At 46.1% G+C, this 23,776-nt stretch overlaps 1 protein-coding gene across 2 annotated transcripts in view; it reads right to left on the bottom strand.

Annotated features, from left to right (window-relative positions):
• Positions 1-23,776, bottom strand: part of LOC144479546 (phospholipid-transporting ATPase IC-like) — a 115,164-nt gene that overhangs the window by 5,765 nt on the left and 85,623 nt on the right. For both annotated transcript variants that reach the window (XM_078198370.1, XM_078198372.1), the window contains 6 exons: positions 22,357-22,432; positions 21,287-21,431; positions 20,239-20,515; positions 9,149-9,372; positions 7,907-7,990; positions 1,036-1,281 (listed from right to left, as the gene is read on the bottom strand). In XM_078198370.1, the coding sequence (XP_078054496.1) occupies positions 1,036-1,281; positions 7,907-7,990; positions 9,149-9,372; positions 20,239-20,515; positions 21,287-21,431; positions 22,357-22,432 (1,052 nt within the window). The remainder of the gene's footprint in view (positions 1-1,035; positions 1,282-7,906; positions 7,991-9,148; positions 9,373-20,238; positions 20,516-21,286; positions 21,432-22,356; positions 22,433-23,776) is intronic.

Here is a 23,776-nt window from a genome sequence, read left to right as displayed (position 1 = left end):
GCAGCACTAACCACTGTGCCACCATGTCGCCCCATTTAGATGAATTAAACTTCTGACAAAATACTACACTCATTGCAGTGACGAACTTCATTGCAGTGTTAATGTAAGCATACTTGTGACTAATAAATACATTTTACTTTACTTTTTTACTCTGTTCTACAGAATTATTTGGCTCCTAAATTCCATCAAGGTTGTAGCAATTGGCTCCCAGAGATGTCCTCCATCCGCAGAATGCAACAAAAAAGCCAGAAAGGGAGTCTTGCCATCACTCAGAACCCCCAGGACTGGAATCAGGCAGAAGTGTTTGATGACCACACTTAAATATAGTCACATCCACTGCTTGAACCAGTGATTCTCAAACACTTTTGGTTGAAGGATCTCTTTGCAAGTGGATTAGTAAACGCAGACCCCCCCACCCCCCCCAAAATCATAACACCATGTAACACTTACAATATAGAAGTGTGGCATGTATAAAAAGTTCCATTATGCTTTTTACTTAGAGATATCAGAGAAATGAGTGTGCCTGCTTCTCATTGTAGAGGCTGCCTATGCTTAGTGTGTTTTTTTTAAAAAGTTTATTACTGTCACAAATAAGCTTACATTAACACTGCAATGAGGTTACTGTGTAAATCCCCTAGTTGCAACACTCGGGCGCCTGTTTGGGTACACTGAGGAAGAATTTAGCATGGCCAATGCACCTAACCAGCGCGTCTTTGGACTGTGGGAGGAAACTGGAGCACCCAGAGGAAACCCACATGGGGAGAATGTGCAAACTCCACACAGCCAGTCACCCAAGGCCGGAATCGAACCCGGGTCCCTGGCGCTGTGAGGCAGCAGTGCTAACCACTATGCCACCATGCCGTCCCAATTACACATTATTTTTCCACCCCAAGGGGTATGTGGACCCACGTACGTCAGCCAACTTGAGCTTCACAGGGATTTACATTTGTTAATTGGATTATTTGTGTTGATAGTCATTAACATAGATTCCAATGAATAGTCCTGTCATGGCCAAAGATTTAATTGTGGACTTACCTCCAAATTAACAGAAAACACCACAGCGGTGCCAATGGTTGTAGATAAGGACTGGTAATCTGAGACTGCTGTGCCATCTCTCCCCCCAGACTCCAAGAATGCTCCATATGGTATAAAAAATAAAACTATTGAACTTAGAAGGCCATGAAATAGAGTAATTAAGAAGATCCTATAATTAAATAGTTCATTCCGCTGTCCAATTTTGTAGAGTTTCGGGTGCTTCATGCTCAGATTGTCACCTACATCCTGTAATTCCAAAAGTACAAACACAGTTAGAAGCATTAAGTGTAATAACCCAAAACTTGATTGAATCCTCAATATTATAAAGGGAAGGACCAGTGCTTCCCTGTTGCCTAGAGTTATTAAGTAATAATAGAGGCTTGGGACGGCACGGTGGCACAATGGTTGTGCTAACTGTGCTAAGCTGCCTCACAGCGCCAGGGATCCGGGTTCAATTCTGACCTTGGGTCACTGTTGTGCGGAGTTTGAGCATTCTCCCCGTGTCTGCGTGGGTTTGCTCTGGTTTCCTCCCACAGTCCAAAGATATGCAGGTTAGGTTGATTGGCCATGCTAAATTGACTTTCGTGTCAGGGGATTAACAGGGTAAATACGTTGGGTTACGGGGATGGGGCCTTGGTGGGATTGTGGTCAGTGCAGACTCGATGGGCAGAATGGCCTCCTTCTGCACTGTCGGGATTCTACGATTCTGTGGGAGTTCCAACATCATAATGGATGGAAAGAGTCTGATGTGGGGCAAACAGCCAAGGCAGCAGATTAAATTGCACACCAATGTTGCACCTTAATATGTCTCAAAGAGCTTTTCATAATGTATCACTTTTAAAGTGTAATAACTATAGTTGTATAGGCAGACAAGGACACTTAAAGGGGAATGTACTTAATTTTCCTGCTGCCATCCATATCATTCTCTACCCAGGAAGAAAGCCAAGACCTGGTTTAAGTTACCCTAGGACACTTACAGTTGATATTATAGCGGAGGCTCATTTGGGCCTAACCTGTTTGACGGGAAGGAGTATCAATGTCAAAAATGCAGGTCCTTTTAAGACTTAACCAGGACGAGCCTCACAGTGAATTGGGAGCAGGTGACGCTCACTGAAACTTGTATTTAAGAGCTGGATTTCCCACCCAACCTCCATCCCCCACCTCCACCCACCCTCCCTCCCGCCTCCACCCACCCTCCCTCCCGCCAGCCCTCCAGCAAGAGAGGTTGTTCTTTTTTGACAAAGGATGCAGAAGGGAAGACTGGAAACCAGTATTTGTGCTGAACCATTGTATCACAATAACACTCTTGTGAATCATCAGAAGTCAAATTGTTGAATTTGATGAGTTTTAAAGTTTATCTATTAGTGTCACAAGTCAGCTTACATTAACACTGCAATGAAGTTACTGTGAAAATCCCCTAGTCACCACACTCTGGCGCCTGTTCGGATACATTGAGGGAGAATTCAGCATGGCCAATGCATCTAACCAGCATGTCTTTCGGACTGTGGGAGGAAACTGGAGCACCCGGCGGAAACCCATGCAGACATGGGAGAACGTGCAGACTCCACACAGACAGTGACCTGAGCCGGGAATTGAACCTGGGTCCCTGGAGCTGTGAGGCAGCAGTGCTAACTGTGTCACCGTGCCGCCCTAATGGATATTCGCCTGTTTTAACATAGAGTTGGGTTCAGGTTGACTGCCTGCTCTATTTCCTACCCATGATGAGGCAATGGCCTAGTGGTATTATCGCAAGACTATTAATCCAGAAACTCAGCTACTGTTCTGGGGACCCGGGTTCAAATCCCGGCACGGCAGATGGTGGAATTAAAAATCTACTGATGACCATGAAACCATTGTCGGGGAAAAAACCATCGAGTTCACTCATGTCCTTTAGGGAAGGAAATCTGCTGCCCTTATCTGGTCTGGCCTACATGTGATTCCAGAGCCACAAGCAATGTGGTTGACTCTCAACTGCCCTGGGGAAATAGGGATGGGCAATAAATGCTGGCCAGCCAGCGACGCCCATGTCCCACGAATAAAAAAAAATTCTCCACTGAAGTCAGTGGGGAGTAAACGTGTTCATGTTGTAAAGTGGTCAGCTGACCAAATCAGAGCAGGTATCTTCCCAGGCAAGGTAAAGATACCCCCACATCATGAATGTTCATCTGTCAGTTGCCAGTGCACACACACTGGTAGAATGAGCTAAACTGGTGATTCTTTGTTCCTGTTTCTGGAGAAACCACAAGTATGCTTGCAAAACATTTTGTACTGAACTATCCAGAACCAAACAGCACCACCTTTTGTCAGGAAAAAATAATGGACTGGATTTTCGCAGAGTCGTGGAGATTTTGTGCCTTATCCAAAATGGTGGACTTGCCTCCATATTAACAATATGACTTGCGATTTTTAAGAGTAGACCTGAACTCTTCTGAAAGGCGGATAAGGTCTGTGGCATGATCAATCTATCAAGTTATTTCAATCCCCTGCACTTCAAGTTTTGAATATAAAGACAGCCTGATGAGTCTCTGAGTTGAAAAAAATTGGTGCTTGCTGTTTCAATAGCTGTTTGTTGACAATGTGAATGGTTTTCATATTATTGCTGTTTGACTGCTTTCACAAACTATCATTATCACAGTAGGGGGACTACAAGTAGTTGAGGGGATTTAAATGTTGAATGGGCTTTTAAGTGAATTCTGTAATAGATACTTAGCACTTTATTTTAGTTAATCCCAGCACACTCCTGAAGTCTGCCCAGGGTGAGTGCTGCTGAGCTGGCATGGAGGGTGCAAGGGCAAAGGGTCAGAGGCCACGTGTTCCTATTAGTTTGCACTAACTAGACGCAGGGGCTAGAAAGGGTCATTGGGATAGGTTGGGGGGGGGGGGGGGCTTGGGTTGGCATAAAAGTTTATTTATTAGTCACAAGTAAGGCTTACATCAACACTGCAATGAAGTTACTGTGAAATTCCCCCAGTCGCCACAGTCCGGCACCTGTTCGGGTCAATGCACCTAACCAGCGCATCTTTCAGACTGTGGGAGGAAACCGGAGCACCCGGAGGAAACCCATGCAGACACGGGGAGAATGTGCAAACTCCACGCAGACAGTGACCCAAACCGGGAATCGAACCCGGGTCCCTGGCGCAGAGAGGCAGCAGTGCTAACCACTGTGCTACCGTGCCACCATGGATGAGAGGCAGGAGGAGTGGGTGGCCATATGTGGGGTGAGAGCTGGAGGGGCTAATATCAAATAAAACAACGGGGACAATGTCCCAGAGAATGCAGGAGGGTCTGTTAACTGGCATGTATCGTCACTCGGCAGCCTCTTTATGTTCTAAGCCCCTCCAAACTGTTTCAGGGAAGCAGTGCACCAAACTCCATCAGCCACCTGCAGCCCCCACCCCTCTTGCCCTCTCACCATCCTCCCATCCCTCTGCCCACCACCCAATAATGAAGATCCTACCTTCTTGAGGCAGGTTCAGGGAGCCAGAATATTTCCCGACTTGGAAACAACAATCTGGGCCGATGAATCAGATCCTTTTGCCTCTTAAAAAGATTCATCTACCCCACCCTCGGAATTATTCCTTCCTAGTTTATGATGCCACATTTGAATATTCAATGTTTTGTCAACAATTGAAACTAGTTAAATGATCATTTTTGGTTGAAGTTCTTATCCGAGCTGGCACTTAATTCCTCTGTCATAAACTTAATCCACATTACAAAGACACAAATGATGGAAAACATGCCATAGAGTCTTTTCGCGCAATTTGTTTGGAAGTGTAACACATCCACCCAACTCTGAATCTGTGTTTTAAATGCCTTATGTTACTTCAAGCAGGAAATGCCCGCAATAGTAGCGAAAATAGGAAGCCAACAGCACCATCCCCATATTAACAATCCCTCTCAACGCAACAGAGTTACATGAGGGAAAACAGCGCACCTTGCATTGAAAAGTAGTAGTTAGCACTGCAGCCTCACAGTGCTCGGGCCCTGGGTTCAATTCCGGCCTGGATCAGCAGGTTTGCTGATGATACAAAGATGGGAGGTGTAGTGGACAGTGAGGAAGGTTTTCAAAGCTTGCAGAGGGATTTGGACCAACTAGAAAAATGGGCTGAAAAATGGCAAATGGAATTTAACGCAGACAAGTGTGAGATATTGCACATTGGAAGGACAAACCAAAGTAGAACGTACAGGGTAAATGGTAGGACTCTGAAGAGTGCAGTTGAACAGAGGGATCTGGGAATACAGGTACAGAATTCCCTAAAAGTGACGTCACAGGTGGATAGGGTCGTAAAGAGTGCCTTTGGTACATTGGCCTTTATAAATCGGAGTATCGAGTGTAAAAGTTGGAGTGTTATGGTAAGGTTATATAAGGCATTGGTGAGGCCGAATTTGGAGTATTGTGTACAGTTTTGGTCACCTAGTTACAGGAAGGATGTAAATAAGGTTGAAAGTGTGCAGAGAAGGTTCACAAGGATGTTGCCAGGACTTGAGAAGCTGAGTTACAGAGAGAGATTGAATAGGTTGGGACTTTATTCCCTGGAGCGTAGAAGATTGAGGGGAGATTTGATAGAGGTGTATAAGATTTTGATGGGTATAGATAGAGTGAATGCAAGCAGGCTTTTCCGCTGAGGCTAGGGGAGAAAAAAAACCAGAGGGCATGGGTTAAGAGTGAAAGGAGAAAAGTTTAAAGGGAATATTAGGGGGGGCTTCTTCACGCAGAGAGTGGTGGGAGTGTGGAATGAGCTGCCGGATAAAGTGGTAAACGTGGGGTCACTTTTAACATTTAAGAAAAACTTGGACGGGTTCATGGATGAGAGGGGTGTGGAGGGATGTGGTCCAAGTGCAGGTCAGTGGGACTAGGCAAAAAATGGTTCAGCACAGACAAGAAGGGCCAAAAGGCCTGTTTCTGAGCTGTAATTTTCTATGGTTCTCAGGTGACTGTCTGCGTGGAGTTTGCATGTTCTCCCCATGTCTGCGTGGGTTTCCTCCGGGTGCTCCAGTTTCCTCCCACAGTCCAAAGATGTGCTGATTAGAATGTTTGGCCGTACTAAATTTCTCCATACTGTCCCAAGATGTGTAAGTTAAGGGAATTAGCGGGGTAAATATGTGGAGTTACAGGGAGAGGACCTGGGTAAGATGCTCTGTCAGTCAGAGAGTCAGTGCAGACTTGATGGGCTGAATGGCCTCCTTCTCCACTGTAGGGATTCTATGTTTCTAAAATGAAAACTCAAATCCCCCCGAGTGGGTCACACACAGAGATTGATGGTCATTCGCTCAATATGGCAGTATCTCGCTGGTAACTGGAATTGACCAAGAAGAACTATTTAAATAGCAATGACATGGGGCAACAAACAAACTAACATAGATTTTATAACAGGGTAAATGCCAGAAATCTGAATTAAAACAGAGTTCTGGAAATGGACAGCGGATTTACCTGCATCAAATGACTAGCCTGTATTTAGCAAGGATTATTCAACTGTGGCAATCTCTTCCAAAGATGTGCGGGTTAGGTTGAGTGGCCATAGTAAATTGCCCCTTAGTATCAGGAGGATTAGCAGGGTAAATAAATGGAGTTATGGGGATAGGGCCTGGGTTGGATTGTTGTTGGTGCAGACTCAATGGGCCAAAGGGCCTCCTTCTGCACTGGAGGGATTCTATGATTCTTAAGGGCATGGATGATGGTCCCACCAAGAACTCATCGTGCCCCTTTTCGAAGTTGATGGGCCGACCTGTGCATTTGCACCCGGCTCTGTTTTTCCTGTTCCCAGCCACCAGGCCTAATAACCATTCTCCAGCTGCAGAATTACTCATTTGACAGGGGAAAATCCTCCGCTATTACGAAAGGTGGATTTCCCACCTCGGACCAAATCCACTGGGTTTCCAGAAAAGTGGAAAAATCATTTGAGTCACCCTACAATTGGAATCCAGTTGGATGTCAATCTTAACAGCTTTGGGTTTGAGGTGTGACTGATTACACAACTCATCATGTCACCTCGATAAGTTACACTCACTCTCATGATTGGAAACAGAATTAATGCAGGCAGACAATGACTAGAGTTTCTTTTCATTTGTGCACATTTTTAAGGCCGGAATAAGCAAGTAAGTAATTTTGGTTACATTATAAGTGACCATAAATATGATATTGTCTCTAATAGTTCAAATAAATAACATTCTTTGAATAGTGATAAGCGTGTGGATCTCACCGTTACGGTGGGTGGTTGAAGCAGAAAGCATTGATGTATTGAAGGGGAGGGATGATGCATACTTATAAAATGGGAACGAAAGAAAGGTGGAGGAGGGGGGTGGGGTGGCAGTATGAGAAGAGCTAATTAGAACAAGAGGAGGCTCCAGTGGAATATAGGCTGGGATTTTCCAACCCCAACACCAGCGGGCATGGCCGAAGGGGGGACTGGAAAACATGGTGCATCATCACAGCTCTCCAAATTTCCCCCGTCCCTCCCACAACGATGCCCACCGGTGTGGGAAATCCCACACCCAGGGCTGAAATTTTCCAGTCCTTCCCGTCGATGGGATCTCCCAGTCCCGCCGATGCCGACCTCCTGCGGTGCATTCGCTGACGGCTAATGGTGCAGGACACACAAAACCCCCAAGGACGGCAGCAGGACTGGAAAATCTTGCTGCTGGCTAATGGTGGGCCAGTGGGGCTGGAAAATCCCACCCGATAGACACTTTGATCAATTGGGTTGAGAGGCCTGCTTCTATGCTGAAGATTCAGTGCAATTCAGTGAGCTATTGCAACTATTTTCACAGTGTCAGGACCGTACAAATATTCTGAGCATATTCAAGGATGACTCATTGATTTCCACTCACAGCTGACACTGGGAATGTACACTGAGGCTAGATGGCATCTTACCTGATCCAACGCCCCCAGGAACAGAATAGGCAGCCAGCTGTACGCCACCTTATAGAAGGAGATGCACCACTTCTCAAAAACAGACTTTGGATAAAACAAAAATTAGGAATGTGAAAATTACTTCATGTTGGTTACAGAGTGAGAAGACACAAAGCGAGTTCAAATACGCCATATTTCAATGCAAGTTTAAATTGATTGTCTAACAGTGGGTTTGATAGCATGTGCAGAGGGCACATTTCACATCTCTTTTTTTTAAATTCTGTCATGGAACCGGAACCTTTGACTATTTTTCTTCCACAATTCATACACTAGGATCACTTACGCTACGAGACAACATAATAACTGAATTTCTTTTTTATTCATTCGTGGGACGTGGGCGTCGCTGGCTGGGCCAGCATTTATTGCCCATCCCTAGGTACCCTCGAGAAGGTGGTGGTGAGCCACCTTCTTGAATCGCTGCAGTCCATTATTTGTGGGTTGACCCACAATGCCGTTAGGGATGGAATTCCAGGATTTTGACCCAGCGACTGTGAAGGAACGGCGATATGTTTCCAAGTCAGGATGGTGAGTGGCTTGGAGGGGAGCTTGCAGGTGGTGGTGTTTCTATGTATCTGCTGCCCTTGTCTTTCTAGATGGAAGTGGTCGTGGATTTGGAAGGTGCTGACTAAGGATCTTTGGTGAATTGCTGCAGTGCATCTTGTAGATAGTACACACTGCTGCTACTGAGCGTCGGTGCTGGAGGAATTGAATGTTTGTAGATGTGGTGCCAATCAAGCGGATTGCTTTGTCCTGGATGGTGTCGAGCTTCTTGAGTGTTGTTGGAGCTGCACTCATTGAATTCCCATTGAAGGCGGTGGGACCAGAGAATCCCATCGCTAGCAAACAACGTGCACCTCCCGCCAGCAGGAAACACTCGGCTGGGAGGCCGGAGAATCTCACCCTTCCCTTTCATGTGGGTTCCCATCTGAAACTCTTCTGCCTTTTAGGTTAAGGAAACAGAACAGAATATTCTAGCTAAAAGGAAGGAGGATTACAAGGGGAAAATCTTCTCAAGATTTATTTCATATTGCCAAATCTGATGTGTTTTATGTCAAACGAATTTGGTGGCTTTTAGGTCTTTGAAGTCAGACATTTCCTGTCCCAGAAATTGAGCCTCTAGGTGCTTCCACTCCTTGAATCCCAAGTTTCCCAATAAATTGGAACTTTAGGTAAACAAAGTAGCAATGTTATATTCTTACTTACCAGACCAGAGAATCCATTAAAGAATGAAAACCAGATTTGGACAAAGGAAAATGCGAATGTCTTGTAGAGGAAATATCTCAGGAACTTGCAGATCCTTAAGTAAGACCATCGACCGTGAACCAGGAGCAGGCGTTCGAGGTAGCGGAACTGGGCGAGTGAGTAATCGCTGGACAAAACAGCTTGCATGCCCTCCTGACCGCTGATTCCAACTCCAATGTGTGCAGCTGGGGAAACACGCAATGCGTTGTAAAGTCAGGTCGCTGTGTACGGGGGAACGGATAGCGTGTTTCAGACCATTCACAGGCTAGTGAGCAATATGGATCTTAGTGACCCTGAATGGATGGTTAGAGCACCAAACCCAACGCCACTCAGGAGGAAGGCCCACCCGCACCTTTATCAAGGCAATGGGCAATAGATTCAACACGAACCCAACGCGGTGAAGGCAAAGCTGATGTGGGACTAGATCTCATGCGGAGCATCATCTGCCAGTTTATTTATTCTGCATTTCCTGTTATGGGTGGCTTGCTCCAGAGGTAGCACGAAGCAAATGTAATTGCCAAATGATAGTTTTAAATTGTGGGTATTGATAGTCGATGATAAAACAAAAGAACTAGACTTACTGGGGCCTTCATGGACTGAGTGATCAGGGACGGCAGGGGACGAGGAGAGGAAAAAGTCAGAAAGTAGAGACAGGGGCCACTTTAACTTGACATAGTGACACAGTGGTTAGCACTGCTGCCTCACAGCACCAGGGACCCGATTCAATTACTGGCTTGGGTCACTATCTGTGCACATTCTCCCTGTGTCTGTGTGGGTTTCCTCCAGGAGTTCCAGTTTCCTCCCACAGTCCAAAAGACGTGCTGGTTAGGGTGCATTGGTAGAAATCATAGAATCATAGAAATCCTACAGTGCAGAAGGAGGCCATTCGGCCCATCGAGTCTGCACCGACCACAATCCCACCCAGGCCCTACCCCCACATATTTACCCGCTAATCCCTCTAACTACGCATCTCAGGGACAATTTGTAACCTGGCCAATCAACCTAACCCGCACATCTTTGGACTGTGGGAGGAAACCGGAGCACCCGGAGGAAACCCACGCAGACACGAGGAGAATGTGCAAACTCCACACAGACAGTGACCCGAGCCGGGAATTGAACCCAGGACCCTGGAGCTGTGAAGCAGCAGTGCTAACCACTGTGCTACCGTGCCGCCCTGTTGTGCTACCGTGCTGCCCTGTTATGCTAAATTCTCCCTCAGTGTACCCGAACAGGCGCCGGAGTGTGGCGGCTGGAGGATTTTCACAGTAACTTCATTGCAGTGTAAATGTAAGCCTACTTGTGACAATAATAAATAAGCTTAAAACAGGAAACTGATGGGAGCAGCTGCCCTGCAATGTTAGACTCCTTCAATTTTACTCTTCAGTGAGGACAAGAGTGTGGGGGAAGTGGGTGCCAATCCCATCAGATTCCAGCCGAGAAAGGGGGCTTTAACCCCCCCCCCCCCCCTCCCCTCTACCCCCCCCAACATCCGGAATTGTTGTTTCAACACTAATCTGCAGAAAATAAAGTGTTAAAACACACACACAGTTTTTTTTAAAATTCCGAATCAGCAAATAATTGAAGACATCAAAACAAGTTTGAAGAACAGAGTTAGTGTGTGTAGAAATTCATAACTGTCCTAAATTAATCAAATCACAAATTTGAATTACCCGCTCGTCATAAGATCGCTGCCCTTACAATTCCTGACATTCCTGAACTCCTTAAAGTCCTGTCGATAAAAAGCTAATTTACTTGATTTCAGTGAACAAAAATAATAACATCTACTAGATTTAAACACCGAGTCAAATCTTCTCACGGCAGCAAGCCTGACGGCATCAGTGGAACGAGAAACAGAGTTAACGATTCAAGTCTGTGTGACTCTCCTTCGCTCTGTTTCCCTCTCCACAGATGCCGACAGACTTGCTGAGTTTTTCGGGCACTTGGGTTTTTGTTTCAGATTTCCAGCAACTGCAGTATTTTGCTTTTGTTTTTCTAACCTCAGCACTCAGTTCACTCACTGAGCTAGCGTACACCTGTTACTTTACAAAGCCCATTCTGCCCACTGCTGGTGGTGCTTGGGTCAAACGCAAAGCCAAGTTGTCAGAAACCACCCTACCCCACCCCCTAGGCTGACCCTTTGACCCCCATGTGGGGGTGAGGACGGAGGCTGACAGGTGTAAATATTCACACCGGGGGCTGGCCTGGCGGTTTACTGCAACCATCCGGGCGGCACGGTGGCACAGTGGTTACCACTGCTGCCTCAAAGCGCCAGAGACCTGGGTTCACTTCCGGCCTCGGGTCACTGTCTGTGTGGAGTTTGCACGTTCTCCCCCCATATCCGTGTGGGTTTCCTCCGGGTGCTCCGGTTTCCTCCCACACTCCAAAGATGTGCGGGTTGGGTTGATTGGCCATGATAAATTGACTCTAGTGTCAGGGGATTAGCAGGGAAATACGTGGGGTTACAGGAATAGGGCCTGGGTGGGATTGTAGTCGGTGCAGACTCGATGGGCCGAATGGCCTCCTTCTGCACTGTAGGGATTATATATATCCCTGCCCAGGGCATTTTCCTGGAGGCAGGATGGAGGTCAGAAGGGCTACCCACCTACAAGTGGCACGTAGCCAACTGAGGTTAAGTTAATGGCCTAATAAGGCCTACAGTCTGTGTGTGCCCAAAGGCTTCTGAGAGTTGGCCCGATGTCTGGAGGACAGACTGGTGACAGACTTGAGGGGTGAGTAGGAGGTTGGGGGGGGGGACGTGGGTGGAGTGTGGTGGGACGGAAACATTCCAGACCAGCTTGGAGGCCTTCCACACCTGCCTGACTATTGTTGCAGCCACAGCCACCCACCGCCACTTCCCCCACCCACCTGTGAAGGTCTTCTTCACAGCCCAGGTTCTGAAGGCATTCTTTAATTTAAAAATGTCTAGGAGTTGGAGAGAGGGCATCTCTAGATGGATGCTCTGTCAATCTCTCCCTTAGCTGAAATGGGAAGCTGAAGCTTCTTCTATGCTGCTGGGGCCTCGTACTGACCCAGCAGGTTCGAGCGCCTGCCTGCTGTATTTCATTGAACCGTCCTCAGGCCACTAATTGAGCAATTTGGGAAAACATCACTGCCTGTAACCTTCCCACATAGCTTAGGGCCGTGACCCCCTTTTGACGCTGGCATCAAAGTCCCAACCCAACTGCTGCAATAATTGGTTAGGTTGATTGGCCATGGTAAATTTCCCCTTAGTGTCAGAGGGAGTAGCGTAAATACATGGGGTTACAGGGATAGGGCCTGGGTGGGATTGTTGTCGGCGCAGGCTCGGTGGGCCGAATGGCCTTCTTCTGCACTGTCGGGATTCTATCATTCTATCAATCGCCATTTGAAAATATGCCAACGTTACAAAGTTTGAAAAGAGTTCCTTTTAAGTTTAGGACAGAGGGCACTGTGAATATACTCAACTACAGCTGCACCTCCCCACAGCCCCTATTGTCATCTTTTACCTCACCAATCAGTTTGGTGCCCCTTTCTCCAACAAATGCTTGAAACTTTGAATGTATCTGGAGCTGGCTTCATTCATAATCACGTCAAAGTTTAGATTAAGGGCATTGGTGAGGCCGCAGCAGGAATACTGTGTGCAGTATTGGTCCCCTTATTTGCGGAAGGATATATTGGCCTTGGAGGGAGTGCAGAGAAGGTTCACCAGGTTGATACCAGAGATGAGGGGTGTTGATTATGAGGAGAGACTGAGCAGATTGGGTTTGTACTCATTGGAATTTAGAAGGCTGAGGGGGGATCTTATAGAGACCTATAAGATAATGAAGGGGCTGGATAGGGTAGAGGTGGAGAGATTCTTTCCACTTAGAAAGGAAGCTAGAACTAGAGGGCACAGCCTCAAAATAAAGGAGGGTCAGTTTAGGACAAAGTTGAGGAGGAACTTCTTCTCTCAGAGGGTGGTGAATCTCTGGAACTCTCTGCCCACTGAAGTGGTGGAGGCTACCTCGCTGAATATGTTTAAATCACGGATAGATGGATTCCTGATCGGTAAGGGAATTAGGGGTTATTGGGATCAGGCGGGTAAGTGGAACTGATCCACTTCAGATCAGCCATGATCTAATTGAATGGCGGGGCAGGCTCGATGGGCTAGATGGCCTACTCCTGCTCCTATTTCTTATGTTCTTATTAATCCCAGAAACTGTTTGGATGATGTAATGACTTCAATCAGGTCACTGAGGTTGGCCAATTGGAGCAAGGCCAATCAGGGCGTCTTCGCCTTGTACTTAACAGGGACACCCCCTGAGGTAGACTGCTGACTGCTAGCACTCTGTGTACTGCTGTTAGAGTTTGTAAATAAAGGGATTTTGGTGAAGGCCTCCATAGACTTATTGCAGATGCGGAGCCCACAAATGCTGTCCCTTTACTGGAAGAGAGTAGACAGTCCAAAATCACCATCAATAAAGCTGTTTGTTATATCTTTGAGAGAGTTATCAGAATGCAGTGGAACTCACTGAAACCTAGTTACTGCTGGGGTAATCAATCCTCAACAGTAACAACACTTTAAACCCTCTTCCTACATCCAGGTGACAGGACAAAATAGAAAAGCCCTACAAAATCTGGCTTTTAAGTGTCTGATTTGCCTGCTTATTAATAAATAGAGGACCTGTTATGATATAGGTTCACAGCATGTTTCAAACACTGCATATGTGTCTGACAATATTACCATTCACTTAAATGACAAAATTCAGGACTAATCTCTCTCCCCATGCCCAGAGCTCTTAAATCATAATTTGATATACTTTGTTTAAAGTTTATTTATTAGTATCACAAGTATTATTAGTGTTACATTAACACTGCAATGAAGTTACTGTGAAAACGCCTAGTCTCCACACTCTGGCACCTGTTCAGGTACACGGAGGGTAAATTTAGCACGGCCAATGAACCTAGCCAGCACATCTTTCGGACTGTGGGAGGAAACTGGAGCATCCGGAGAAAACCCACGCAGACACAGACAGTGACCCATGCCAGGAATTGAACCCGGGTCATAGAAATCATAGAAATCATAGAAACCCTACAGTGCAGAAGGAGGCCATTCGGCCCATCGAGTCTGCACCGACCACAATCCCACCCAGGCCCTACCCCCACATATTTACCCACTAATCCCTCTAACCTACGCATCTCAGGGGCAATTTTAACCTAGCCAATCAACCTAACCCGCACATCTTTGGACTGTGGGAGGAAACCGGAGCACCCGGAGGAAACCCACGCAAACACGAGGAGAATGTGCAAACTCCACACAGACAGTGACCTGAGCCGGGAATCGAACCCGGGACCCTGGAGCTGTGAAGCAGCAGTGCTAACCACTGTGCTACCGTGCCGCCCTTTTTTCTTTTTTAGAAGGAGGCCATTTGGCCCATCGAGTCTGCACCGACCACAATCCCACCCAGGCCCTACCCCCACATATTTTACCCACTAATCCCTCTAACCTACGCATCTCAGGGGCAATTTTAACCTGGCCAATCAACCTAACCCGCACACATCTTTGGGTCCCTGGTGCTGTGAGGCAGTAATGCTAACCACTGTGCCACCCTGCCACTTACTTTCACTGACTTTCTTAAACGGAATGTTTCAATTACCCTGAAAAGAAAAATTGGGAATGGATTGGATATTTTACCCCGATTCACTTAACCAGGATAGATGCAATAAAAGAGACTGCTCCAAGGGATTGAGTGCTGAATGGGTTGCAATTCTGAAGATGATGCAGTAACTACTGAGAGCCACTAGATGGTAGCACCGTTCCTGGAAACAGTGGGAGACACTACACGAGACCAATTCCGACGTCTCCAACGCGGCTCAGGCCAGTGGCAGACTTGCACTTTGTGGGGCCCCGCGCTGACTTCCATTTCTGGGCCCTGCCCCCATGACATCACACCCCCTCCCCTAACGACATCACGTCCCTCCTGACCCCACTCGCCTTCGCCCCACAGAACGCAGCGGCCCAAGCCACAAAAATACACAAAAATTGATCACTGCTTTAGCTCGTCAAAGGACACCTGTATGAATAATTACTGAACTGAAACCCCAAGCTTGCCTCTGGTCAGAATGATGGTAAAGATGGTCAATATTGTGATGCGAGTCTTGAGGCAAACAGACATGGAACTTGCTGATGAGAAGGAAATATCAGCCAATGATATCACTGCAGCCCAGGCCAGAACAGGAGCCGGTCCAGCGCAGGAGCAAATACTCCAATCAACAAGATGCATGCGCTGCCATTCAGTATATTTCAGAATCTCATTCAGGTTCAGAAGTTAACTTCCTCTCACAAAATCAACAAAGTCATTGCCGTAAATTCACGTGAGTGGAGGGTTCAGTGAGTCCAAGTCCAACATCAGTGGCTCTTTCTGCAGATATTCCGTTCTTTGTCCTGGAAGAGACTTTCTGAAGGCCAGTCTTGAGAGCGATGGTGGTTCGAACCAACCGCCTGTGACCAGCTGCAGCCATTATGTCAGACCAGCAATGGTCCATTTGGAAAAAAAAAACAGAATTTAAACAGGAAAATATGGAAGACAGACAGATTTTTAAGGATGTTTTTTTGCCTCATCCCTTGTTGGCATGGTAATTTAGATAACTTTTCTCCTGCACCTTCTCTTCACAAAATCATCAATTACATCATTTTGCGGGTAAAATCTTTTAAAGACGCACTTTCAACCGTTGCTGAATTTGTCAAATGTTCCTGACTCATCGTAATTCGCAAATAATTTTCAACTCTTATGTTCGTCAGAAGCATTTCTGACAGGTATTGTTAAAAATATTTTCGGAATGGTTTCCGCATTTGGAAAGGTTGTCAGCAAACAATCAGATACAAGTCTGTACAAATCAGCTGGTGATTTCAAAGCACAGAGCTCATCATTATCAATGAAATGAAATGAATTGTTTCACTTCATCTTCAAACAGATTTGTGTCCATTTCCTCCCGGTGGAATTCATTTAATTTCTCACTGCCGCGGCTTTTAGCATTCTCATCCACACTTCGGTTGAAAAGCACGCAAAATAAATCAGCAGTTTCTTCAGAGATTCACTTCTACTCTGCAGTTGCACCATTATTGTGTCACAAGCAACACTGGCAGTCTCGATGATGATCTTCTCTTTCTCTTCGAAAGTGATTTCATTGCCTCCAGTTTCATCAAAAAATAACTTCCGGCATTTTGTATGCTTCTCATCATGCAGATTAAATTCAAGGAGCGTCTGGAACTTGGGATGAGTAACGCACAGGGGCTTGCATTCTTCAGTCCTGCTTTTAGACCCGAGTATTTTCCTTCCATCGTTGTGACATTATCAAAGCTCTGCCCATTACAATTTTTGATGTCCAAACCTAAGTTTGCAATGATTTCCAAAACAGTTCCCTCCAGACACTTGGGATTGTAACTGAACAAAACAAGGAATCACTCCACAACTTCGCTGGTCACATATTTTAAAATTAATGTTAATTGGTCCACATGATTTACATCTGGTATTGAATCAACTATTGTGGAGTAATATTTGGCATCTTTTACTTCATTAGTGAATTTGTTCCTGAGATGCTTTGCCATTATTGTGATGGAGTCATTCTAAGTTTGATATATTAAAAAGTTGGTCTTCCCTGAGTCTCAATACTGATGAACTTCTCAAAGAACATTTAAAAAGTTATCAAATTCACTGAGATATTCAAGGCAGACTAAAATATTACCTCTTCGAGTTGACAATGATGACTCATCCAAAGAAGACACCAGTTTGACAGTGCCAACAACACATCTCAGCACTTTTCTCTAATTAGAATATTCCTTTACAAACTGAGCCAATAACATGGAATCAATTCTTCCAGATAAATTACATCTTTGAATGAATGCGCACATAGCTTTAATATGAGCTTTAGAAGTTTCATGATCAACAATATCTCTTCCAACATTTCTCCAGTTAGAGCACCCATCGCCAAATGCTCATTTCCCTTTACTAGGGTCAGGGAATCATTTGCAAACATAACAGTAGACGGCCTTAGAGATGTCCATGAAAATCAACCAATTTCTAATTTCTGTCGTCCCATTTCTGTTCACGGTTAGAAAATGGACTTATGAAAACTTCTAAACTGCTTTCGGTCTCCAACCTCAAGCTCCTTCCTCAAATTTTCCATATTACCCATGTTTTCTGGTTTATTTAGTATGAAATATTCTATCATAGGTTTTGGCCATAAGCCATGTCTTCAGGGTAAGTTTCTTCCCTCACTTCAAGAAAGGAATCAGCAATAGCTTGCAGTTCCATTGTCATTTCAGATTCCACTCCTTGTTCAACTTTGTCAGGCAATGTGGTTTCCCTGGATAGCAGCAAGTCTAAGTCATCAGATAATTCACCCATACCTCAGGTGGATGAGGACGAATGTGCAGTTTGAGCATTGCTCAATACTTCAGACTTTTGAAAGTAACATGAGGAAATGTATTTTTGCCTGGCTTTGTCCTCTTGCCTCGCCTTCAATTTTCTGCGTTTCTTTACTGCCAGATAGATAGTGTCGTTTCATCTTTCTCATGGATATGAACTTTCTGAAAAAGCAGACTGTTGTTGTTCTCCTCAGCCCTTGGGGTGGTGTCGCCGCTGTTCCCCAGGCTGTTCAATAACAGCTGCGCCAGGTCCCGCCAGCTGGCTGGCTCACTCACCACTTCCCTCCTGGCTGTTTTCACCAATTTGCCCAGCCCCAATGGTACCTTGCACCTCACCTCACCGCTGGCTGCGGGCTTGCCCAGCCCTCCTCAGCCCTGGCCTGGGGGCTGACTCACCCCTGTTTCCCTCGACGATGGCTTGCTTCTGAATCCCGACCAGCTAGTTGATTCACTACCCCTCTCCCTCATGGCAAAACGTTAGTTAAGTAAACCCAAGAGATCTTTGCCTTGACCGCTGCCTCTCTCCCTCGTAGTCCCCTCAACTTTCACCTGTATTTTCCCGCTCTAAGGGGACTAATCGGAGCCTGATAGCTCTACGTTGCCTGCTGATTAGGCTCAAATGAGCCTATCAGGCTCTGATTGGTACTCACAGACACCGGCCTGCGTGGGCCCACACCCCTCTCGGCCACCACTGGTGAGGGCCCTGTGTCTAGGCAAGATTTGTTTCATTGTAAGTCCACTTCTGCTTCAGGCCTTGCTCGCAGAGAAATGAACAAATATTTAACCATCATGGAAAAGGCAAAGCCAGAAAATGACGTAAAGTGAAATTGGGAGGATGAAGAAACAAAGGTTCAAACAAATAAAGGGAAAATCTAGGCTCAGGTAGTCCGTCACATGAAGAGTGATCGGTATGTCAAATTAGATTTCAGCAATGGTGGCAAAAAAAAAAATTAGGATCACTTAACTAACTATTGGCTTTGAGTTATGGGCTATTAAGCTACCTGATTCCCTGGCAGGTTTGGGGACCATTAAGTAATCAGATTTTGTGGTGTCTTTACATCCTAGTGTAGGGGGGGCACGGTGGCACAGTGGTTAGCACTGCTGCCTCACAGCGCCAAGGACCCGGGTTCGATTCCCTGCTTGGGTCATTGTCTGTATGGAGTTTGCACGTTCTCCCCGTGTCTGCGTGGCTTTCCTCCGGGTGCTCCAGTTTCCTCCCACAGTCCAAAAGACGCACTGGTTAGGTGCATTGGCCATGCTAAATTCTCCCTCAGTGTACCCGAACAGGCGCCGGAGTGTGGCAACTGGGGGATTTTCACAGTAACTCCATTGCATTGTTAACGTAAGCCTACTTGTGACACTCATAAATGAATGTTAACTTTAGTGCCCGAATACTTTGGAATCCAGTAGCAGAGGTAGCTGTGACACTCTGTCAATATGATTGAAATGCGTCCGTTTGCAAAGCTTTTAAGCGTCAAATTAGCTTTTTTGTTAATGATTCAGAGACAGATAACAACCATGTTAACCTATTGTGAGATAGGCTCATAGAACGTTTCTAATGCTGAGTCTGTGTCCAATAATAGTACAGTTCCCTTAAATGCTCAATACCCCTATAAAATAAAGCTGCCACCAGTTCTGATAGCTCTTGTTATAGAATTATATATTACAGCATAGAAGGAGGCCTTTCATCCCATCAAGCCCATGCTATCATTCTAGGATTCTGTGCTGGTGGCTCTCTCCAAACAAGTATCCCCGTTCAGTCATGCTCCTCTGCTTGCTTTCCATACCTTTCAACATTCTTTTTTCCCCCCCTCACATTCCCTGAAATACCTGCCCAGCCACGTCAGCTATTCCCGCCAGATTAGGCTCCAATCATGTGGACAGGACCCAGCAATTGAGAGATGGTGGGTGTCCAGCTGCGAAGGGCCAGGTAGCTTCCCATCCACCTCAACCCTCAGCTCTCCTCTCCCCAACCCCCATCTTCCTCACTCACAAAAACATCCCATAGTTATTGACTGACAACTGAAGGTGACTAACTGCCCAATGGCTTTGGGCCCTCGGCCTACTTCCTGTCTTTGAACCGCTACTTTCCCAGAAGGCTAAGGAAATTCGTCATGTTCACTGCGACTCTCACCAAATTCTACAGATGCACCATCAAAAGCATTCTTTCCAGATGCATCACAGCTTGGTTTGGCTCCTGCTCCGACCAAGACTGCAAGAAACTACAAAGGGTTGTGAACATAGCCCAGTCCATCACGCAAACCAGCCTCCCATCCATTGACTCCGAATACACTTCCCACTGCCTCGGGAAAGCAGCCAGCAAGATCAAGGGCCCCATGCACCCTGGACATACTCTCTTCCACCTTCTTATGTTGGGAAAAAGCTGTAGAAGTCTGAAAACATGTACCCACCGTCTGAAGAACAGTTTCTTCCCTGCTACTACCAGACCTTTGAATGGTCCTATCACACAATGAGCTGATCTTTCTCTTCACCCTATCTGTCGCTGCAAGACTATAATCTTCACCCTCTCCTTTCCTTCTCCCCTATGTACTCCATGAGCAGAATGTTTTGACTATATAGCGCGCAAGAAACAATACTTTTCACTGTATCCCAGTACATGTGACAATAATAAATCAATCCAATAACTTTGTGAGTCTTTTCTTACTTTTCAGCATGTTAACATCATTAGCTCCGTCCCCAATGGCCAGCGTGATGGCACTTTTGTACTTTTTGACCAGCTGCACCACCATGGCTTTCTGCTTGGGGGTGACACGGCAGCAGATGACCGCCTTGCACTGACAAGCCAGTTCCACAAACGCCCTCTCGTGAGCTTCCTCCTCACAGTCAACTTCCTCTCTTGACTGCGGACAAATGGCGGTTCTCAACTTCCAGCAATGTGGCTTCTTCCTTTTCGATCGCTTCAAGCGTCGGATGAATTTATTCTAAACGTAGATTGGAAAATGAACGTTACAAATTCAGCAAACGCCATTGACAGCAAATTGATATTTGTAATGAGACACTTCACCAGTGGGAGGAGATTTTTTTTTGTGTGTACTTTTTGGGACTTCATTCCCATTCAAAACAGATCCAAGCTGAAAAGACAGGCCATAACTCCCATCTTAGACCCGATCAAACGAGATCCAAACTGACAGGGTGAGGCATTGCACCCCATCCCGGGCTTGATCCCAGCTTCCTCTTAGCCAAAAGTCCCAGATGGCTTTTAAAAAATTGCTTCAGGTGAAGTCTCAGTCTAACCTCATTGACTTAGACCAGATGCAGGATCAAAAACTACACTCGATTTTAGCCAAAAGGCCAAGAAATGAGAGGAGATATTTCATCCAGGCCTCCCTGGAGTTATATTGCAATCTCTCACTGGCAGTCGGTGACCATGTTGGAGTACCTCAGGGATACACATTTGGCATAACTTAGCCAAATTTAAAATTGACCAACCCGTACCAACACATAGTTTGCAAAGTCAAGGGCTTTTTCCAAAGGTGACCCCGCCAGAAAGTAGAGGCTGCGATTCCCGTGACGGGTGGGATGGGAAGATTCCGCCCACTGGGTGCTGAGATATTCTCACAGGGCACACCATTAGAACGTGTGAAATGCTTCCATTTTCCTCTTCATTGTTAAGATCTGCGCCTGACACGTTTGGATAAAATAATCCTGACCAGACCCCAGAGGTGAATATATCAAAGAATCAGGTAACGTACCAGGAAGCTTCCTGTGATAATCAGTGCCTTGTTACTGCAGGATAGCATGTCAGGCTGCTCACTACTGCTTATGGCCCCTGAAATGGTTGCAATGTTGTTATCTTTGTTCGTGTAGTTGTTCATCTGTAACTTCTCCAGGGTTTTGCTGAGGTGGTAATAGGACAGAAATGTGCACAACGTCACAGTTGGCTCATCGATGCACAGCTCACTTTCCACACAAGTCGCCTGGGCTCACACTTCTCCGCGGTTAAGTCACACATTGTGCAAACCTACTGAACATACACGCTCGTCACCGTTAGAGGGTCAAACCTAACAGAGAGTGGGATGCTGAATATTCCTTCTTTTAAAGCAGTGACCAACAAAAATACACCTCACAAGAAGGCGGGGGAGGGAGGGCAGTGGTCTCTAATGGTGCCAAGCTCGTAATTCTGTCGGAGAAATGCTACGAGACATTTTTATTAGGATAATTTCCTACACAAGTGATAAAGTGAAGTGGTTTGACACATTTATGTTACTTGGCATGCTTGGGGACCATCACAATAAAGTTTGCCATTAATTGTTGTAATGACAGAAGCCCCTAACGACCACAGGCCATCCAGTGTGAGTTGGAAAGCCTGGATTTAGGCCGAGCCTCAGAAACAACAGGTTCCAATCTTCACCTTCATCAGCCTCAAAAGTCAGCGAGGGTGAATCATAGAATCCCTACAGTGCAGAAGGAGACCATTCGGCCCATCGAGCCCTGGACCAACCACAATCCCACCCGGGCCCTATCCTCATAACCCCACATATTTATCCTGCTAATTCCCCTGACACTAGGGTCAATTTATCATGGCCAATCAACCTAACCCGCACATCTTTAGGTGCGGCTGGAACAGAGAGGATTCCCAGAGCTTCCTCAGCCCTGGCCTGGTCGGTACGGTTAGGTCCTGAGGCTTCCAGAACAGCGTCATAGCAACAGGCCGCTATTGCATACCTCCCCACCAATGCCAGAGAAATTTAAATTGGAGAATATCTTCCGCGCCCCACATATTCTGGCGGACAACCCAAAACTGAAACAATTCTTTACTCACCTAACATCATGCCCTTCAAAAAGCACCATTCTATCGGAGAGCAATTTACAGGAATACCCAATATTTATCGCCGTTTCTGTTCACAATAGAAAAAGACAAGAAAACATTCAAGGAAGGTAACTCGCATTCATTTAAAGCAGTGAATTACTGCTGTTCCTTATCCAGTAATAATCACGTGATTTTCCAATGATTTATTCACCTATGTTCCAATGGTGGTGGGGTGGGGCGATGTTGGCATTGTAGTGTAGTGGGAGGGTGTACCCCAATGCTTGGGGGTGTCCCGATTTCATAGATGGGGCTTTTTATTTAAGTCAGAGATTCGGACGCCCTTTAGAATAGGGGGCCCCTGATCTCAGGATTCCTGGCCTTGCCAGTAGCTTCAGGTGCCATTCCTCCAGCTGATGGTGTGAATCTCGCTTCCCGTTTTTGAAATACACAGAGTGTTGCTAAATGCGACAGGAAATGTCGACCGTGGAGCCTGCAAGCTCCACACCCATTTTCCCTCTGAGCCAACACTCTGTGCATTTTTGGGAAGATTGCACCCCACGGCTGGGATTTTCTGATCCAGTCGGTGGCGGGCACGGCAGACGGGTCAGGAAAATGTGGAGAGATGTGACTTTGAACGGTTTAAGGTGCGTGGGGACAAGTTTAGAGGAGATGTGTGAGGCAAGTTTTTTTTTTACACAGAGGGTGGTGAATGTCTGGAACACGCTGCCCGGGGAGGTGGTGGGAGTGGGTACGATAGCGGCATTTAAGGGGCAACTAAACAAATACATGAATAGGAATGGAAGGATACAGACTCCGTAAGTGCATACGGTTTTAGTTTATTTAGGGTATCATGATCGGCACAGGCTTGGAGGGCCGAATGGCCTGTTCCTGTGCTGTACTTTTCTTTATTCTTTGTTCTTTAGCTCACCAAAGTTTCCCATCCCACCCATGACGATGCCCGCTGGTGTCCAGGCTGGAAAAGACCGCCCCGCCCATTACCTTCACAGGTTTGTAATGACAGTAACAGGTCTGCCAGCTGTCTTCCTGTGATGTAAATGAGCTTTACCAATATCACATTTTCCCCTCTTTAAAACTTTTGAAAAATCTACTCAGAGACTATTAAACCTCTCCGTGTAAACAGTTAACATTCCTCATTATCCTTACCTGCTGCTCTCCCTCACCTTCATTTTGTTCAGTATATTAAAGGTATTTGTAGAAATGAAAATGTTTACACCCAAAACATTAACTTGTTGTTTCTCATTTCAGATTCGTAGAATACTTACAGTGTAGAAGGAGGCCATTCGGCCCATTGAGTCTGCACCGACTCTCTGTCAGAGTACCTTACCCAGGGCCCTATCCCTGTAACCCCACACATCTACCATGGCCAATCCATCCAACCTACGTGGAATTTTCCCGTTCCTCTCGCCACGGG

This window comes from Mustelus asterias, chromosome 26 (genome assembly GCF_964213995.1).
Source record: "Mustelus asterias chromosome 26, sMusAst1.hap1.1, whole genome shotgun sequence".
NCBI classification, from domain to species: domain Eukaryota; kingdom Metazoa; phylum Chordata; class Chondrichthyes; order Carcharhiniformes; family Triakidae; genus Mustelus; species Mustelus asterias.
This window is presented reverse-complemented; position numbering and strand designations above follow the sequence as displayed.